This window comes from Triticum aestivum, chromosome 5B (assembly GCF_018294505.1).
Source record: "Triticum aestivum cultivar Chinese Spring chromosome 5B, IWGSC CS RefSeq v2.1, whole genome shotgun sequence".
NCBI lineage: Eukaryota > Viridiplantae > Streptophyta > Magnoliopsida > Poales > Poaceae > Triticum > Triticum aestivum.
In genome coordinates, this window is record NC_057807.1 from 91,454,607 (window position 1) to 91,459,713 (window position 5,107).

The 5,107-nt window shown below is 57.7% G+C and overlaps 1 protein-coding gene and 1 pseudogene across 1 annotated transcript; one reads left to right on the top strand and one right to left on the bottom strand.

The window, feature by feature from the left end:
* Nucleotides 1-210: 210 nt before the first annotated feature.
* LOC123115758 (cation/H(+) antiporter 15) lies at nt 211-3,120 on the top strand. Its single transcript, XM_044536850.1, has 2 exons — nt 211-613; nt 740-3,120. The coding sequence occupies exons 1-2, from the start codon at nt 395-397 to the stop codon at nt 2,936-2,938; spliced, it is 2,418 nt and encodes an 805-aa protein (XP_044392785.1). The 5' UTR covers nt 211-394; the 3' UTR covers nt 2,939-3,120.
* A 171-nt stretch (nt 3,121-3,291) lies between these two features.
* LOC123115759 (F-box/LRR-repeat protein At3g26922-like) lies at nt 3,292-4,897 on the bottom strand (annotated as a pseudogene).
* Nucleotides 4,898-5,107: the final 210 nt, after the last annotated feature.

Here is a 5,107-nt window from a genome sequence, read left to right on the forward strand (position 1 = left end):
CCGATGGAGCACTAATTTTATTTTAGTTTTGCCACGACTTCCAATGATTTCGGGCTGAAAATTTTCAAGCTCTTAGAATATTTGCAAAGTTTGTCATAAAAAAATAATTAGTTTTTTTAACATTCATTAAATGTTTTTTAGTTACTGTTCATCTTTATGAGCTCAGGTGTAGAAGGGCACTTTCGCCTTTTGCGTGGTTATTAAGAGAGCGCGATCCCAATAAACTGAGCGACCGGTGCTCCACGTTTCCCGCCAAAGCACTTCCACTCCACACCATCCCGCGCCTTGGCCTCGCCCCATCTTGCATGCAAGCGTCGAATGCCATGGAAGAAAATTCCCCATTCCGCACTTGCCTTGCTTCCTTCGCCCTCTGCTCCACGAGCGCCGGCCACCGATGTCGCTGGCGGGGGAGGCCGTTGTCAACAGAAGCCTCTACTGCTTCGAGCACATCTCCGGCCGCCCCACCTCCTCCGGCGTCTTCGCCGGCGATGACCCCCTCAAGTTCTACTTTCCCCTCCTTCTCTACCACATCTGCATCATCTTCATCCTCTCCCACGCCATTTACGCCGTGTTCCGCCGTGTTGGCATCCCGCTGGTCATCTCCCAGATCCTCGTACGTGCACTCTCGGCTCTCGCTCCTCCATGCATGCCATTGTTGTGCGCGATTGATCGAGCTAGCCTCTGGTTGATTGATTGGTTAATTACTAATTGCACAGATGGATCTCCATGCTATGTATAGGCCGGCACGCTGCTGGGGCCGTCGTTCCTGGGCCACTACCTCCCGCACATCGGCGAGGTCTTCGCCACGCCCGAGGGTTGGGTGCAGATCAACACGGTCGGCGGCTACGCCTTCACGCTCCATATCTTCACCATCGGCGTCAAGACGGACCTCGGCATGATCGTCAAGTCCGGGAAGAAGGCCATCGCCATCGCCGTCCTTGGCACCGCCGCTCCGCACCTCGCCATGTACGTCGCCGGCCTCGCGCTCAGCGATCGCATCCCCAAGCAATGGACCGACACCTTCCTCCTCACCAACCTTAACTCCTGGTGGTCGCTCTCGGCCTTCATTGTCGTCTGCTGCACGCTGGATGACCTCCACCTCCTCTCCTCCAAGCTCGGCCGCCTCGCCATGTCCGCCGCCCTCATCGGAGATTTCGCCAACACCTTCGCCATCGCCGGCGTCACATCCTACCTCCTCCAGGCAAGCCCCGAGGAGAAGCTGCAGCGGATTGGCTTCGCCTCGTCGCTCTCATTCACCATCTTCATCGCGCTCATGGGGCTGGTGGCACGGCCGGTGATCCTGCGGCTGATCAGGGACGTGCCGGAGGGCGGCATCCTCTCTGAGTCCCGCCTTGTCGCCGTGCTGCTCATCTCCATCACGTGCAGCTTCGCCGGCGAGCTCCTCGGCCTCCACGCGACGTACGGGCCGTTCATGCTGGGGCTCATGCTCCCCGGCGGCGCCCCGCTGGGTGTGACCCTGCGAGAGCGGCTAGACCGGCTCGTCGCCGGCGTGCTGACGCCGCTGCTCATCGCGCAGGGAGGGATGCGGATGAACGTCCACATGATCAAGGACGCCTCCACCTGCGGCCTGCTTGAGGTGTTCTTGGTCGTCGGCATCGTCGCCAAGTTTGTAGCGTGCATGGTGCCGTGCTTGTACTGCCAGATACCGGTCCGGGAATCCGTGGCCGTCGGCCTCATGATGAACTTCAAGGGCATCACGGAGGTGGTGTACGCCTCGGCGTTCATGGATTCCAAGGTGCTGGACGACCAGGCGTACGCGGCGTTCATGATCAACGTGCTGGTGGTCGGCGCCGCGACAGGGGCGGCAGTCAAGTACATGTACCACCCGGAGGAGAAGTACGTGGCGAACCAGCTGCGCACGGTGGAGAACAAGAAGGTCAGCGAGGAGCTCCGGGTGCTGGCGTGCGTCCACTCGCAGGTGGACGTGGCGCCGGTGGTGGCGCTGCTTGATGCGTCCAGCCCGACGCCGACTACGCCGGTCTCAGTGTACCTCCTCCACCTTATGCCGCTCGCCGGGCTCACCAGCTCCGTGCTCCGCTCCTTCAAGCCCGGCGACCAGCACTGCGTCCCGACGGGGTCCAAAGCCACCGAGTCGGAGCGCGTCGTCAACGCCTTCCAGTTCTTCGTGGACCAGCGGCAGCGGGGCTCCTCGTCGCTGCTGCCATACGTGTGCATCGCGCCCTACGCCACCATGCACAACGACGTCTGCACCGTCGCGCTCGAGAAGCGCGCCATGCTCATCATCGTGCCCTTCCACAAGCGCCTCGCCATTGACGGCTCCGTGGAGCCCACGTCGCCCAACGCCGGCGCCATCCAGGACACCAACATCAGCATACTCAACTACGCGCCCTGCTCGGTCGCCATCCTCATCGACCGAGGCAGCCTCTCCGGTGTGGCCAGCACCGCATCCATCGACACCATCGACGGATTGTTCCCGCATCGCGTCGCCATGTACTTCCTCGGCGGGCCGGACGACCGGGAGGCCATGGCGCTGGCGGCGTACATGGCGGAGGACGCGCCGATCGGCCTGACCGTGTTCCGGTTCTTGCTGCCGATAGAGTGGCAGCAGCGGCTGGACCCCGAGGAGGACGAGCTGGACGATGAGGCGACGCAGGAGTTCGTCCGGCGGTGGGTAGACGACAACCGGGTCATGTACAGCCAGCACACGGTCGGCGGCTCCCACGAGATGGTGGACGTCATCCGGAACACGAGCGTGGCGTTCGACCTGCTCGTGGTCGGGCGGCGAGCGGAGAGCCTCGAGACGCCGCTGACGGCCGGCATATCGGACTGGAGCGAGCACCTGGAGCTCGGCGTTCTCGGGGACCTGCTCACGTCCGCCGACTTTGGTTCCCGGTTGTCCACGCTGGTGGTGCAGCAGCAGACCAAGGCGGCCGCCGGTGAGCTCTGCCCCGTTTGAGGAACCATGCAGCTTAAATTCCTCCAGTCGTAATCATACAGTATTTAACTACAAGCTGGAGTACGTAGTTGTGTTTGTAAATTTGTAATGGTAACCTCATGTAGTAACATCTTGGGAGGCTTAGGTCCTACTGTATTGTATTTGACAGAGATTCAGTAATAGAAATTCAGGCCGGCACACAATTGCTTCTTCTTCTTCTTTTTGGCACAAAATAATGCGACGATCCATTTTTCATCATTAATTTCGATGACAAGACAAGTTCCAATTTGTGCTTATGATCTGCGACTCTCAACACAGACAATACACAAACTGAGATCGTCAAGAAAGACTACTCAACAGACCTAAACCCATGTTCTAACACTTGCATACGAACGGATCACTTAAATCCAAATCACGGACATTATTGATCATCGAATAACAGCCGAGAAGTCTATCAGTTTGAAAGTGAAACCGAGCACCTCTTGAAGCCCGTTTCTCCAACTGAAGCTTCTTGCGCTGTTTGCTAAAAAGGCCCGGCAGTAATATTCGGCATCAACTTTGAATGACATCAACTCCAGCATTTTCGCGTTCAGTATGAAGAATGTGGCAAAGTTAACTTGCGCCCTGATGCCCCGATAATATTGCATAACGACCTTCTTCAGACGAAGGTCAAGACACTTGATTAGGTCCCGGTGTTTACGCTTCCACAAATTCAGATCCCCTGATATCGACTGAAAGAACAGATGTGATGAAAACAATCATCCACTTAAGAGCACGAGCAGATCAAAAGAGGAGCTGAAAACCATGAATACTAATGAAGAACTGTCACCTGCTGAATGTACAACTTCTCCAAGCATGGAAAACATCTCAACAACTGAAGTGTCGTGCCTATATCCAGACAAGTAATTCTGACATACAAGACCTTGACAGCGCCAACCACCGTCGTGTGGCTATCACTGGGCAATCGCTTTATGAAGCATGAAAGACAACATTAGCATACAGAAGTGCAAATTATATGCAATGTCTCTGAAATAAAGCTTAGAGCATACTGAAGGCGAGAAGTAGAGAGCTCACACCTACCTGAAGAATTGAGGAACTGAGGTACATCTCACCATGAAGGGAACCTAAGGTTTCCAGCTTAGGCGCGGAGGTTATGGATACATGCAGGCCATCAAGTATATCGACACGGAGCAACCTCTCAAGGGAAGGGGCATTCTCGATGATGAGTTCTCTAAACTGCGGCTCATCTGTCTCATGATCAGAAAGATAACGATGCCGCAGACGCACACCTATGCTTATAAGGCTATGGGAGTTGATCCGTGCGCATCGGAAGCCAAAGCTGTAGTAAATCAGCAAGCACTCCAAGGCGGGGCACCTGGCAATGAGGCTACAGAGCGTGCCCTCAGAGATGCTCACCCGTTCAAGCGCCAGCTGCTTAAGTTGGGGGAGGTGAAGCCCTTGGACGGTGCTGTCCGGGAGGAGGCATCTCCCGATGGTAACAACACGGAGGGTGGGTGAAAAACGGAATGTGGAGGCAGGTGGCGGTGCCAACGGCCGAAGCAGTCGTGGTCGATAGTTCGAGACATGGCAGAACTCAAGCTCCTGGAGCTTGTCGAGGGCGGGGGACCGGAGCCAGGCGTCCACGGTTCCTGCCCGGTCCTGGAGGTAATACGCGGGGATGCGGAAGCGGCGGCCGGGCCCCGGGTGGGCGGAAATGATTCGCGACGCCACGCCGGCGAGCCCGTGCTCCTCGTCGGAGAGGCGACGGCAGTCGAGGTTGAGAGGCGCGGAGCGCCAGATGTGGCGCCACCGGGACGCGAGGATCTGGGTGCGGGCGGCTTCCTTGGTGCGGAGGAGCGAGACGATCTCGCCGAGGATGGGGTCGGGGAGGTTGCTGATGCGGTCGACGCGTCCATCATCCTCATCAGGGCGGCGGTTGGACGATTCGCTCCGACTCTGCCAGGGTCCAGACAGGGGGCTTCAGTTGCCGGCGACGCCGGCATCGGCGCCTGTGCCTCTTCGTGGCTGTCGACGGCCGCGAACTTCGCTTTCTTCGAACTAGAGCCGTCCGGCTCCATTTCCATGGCCGGCGTTCCGGATTGGCGCAGAGGAAGTGAGCAAGGCGGATAGGAGTCGCCGGCGGCGGCGTAGAATGTGGATTTTGCTGTTGTTGAGGGCCGCGTAGAATGT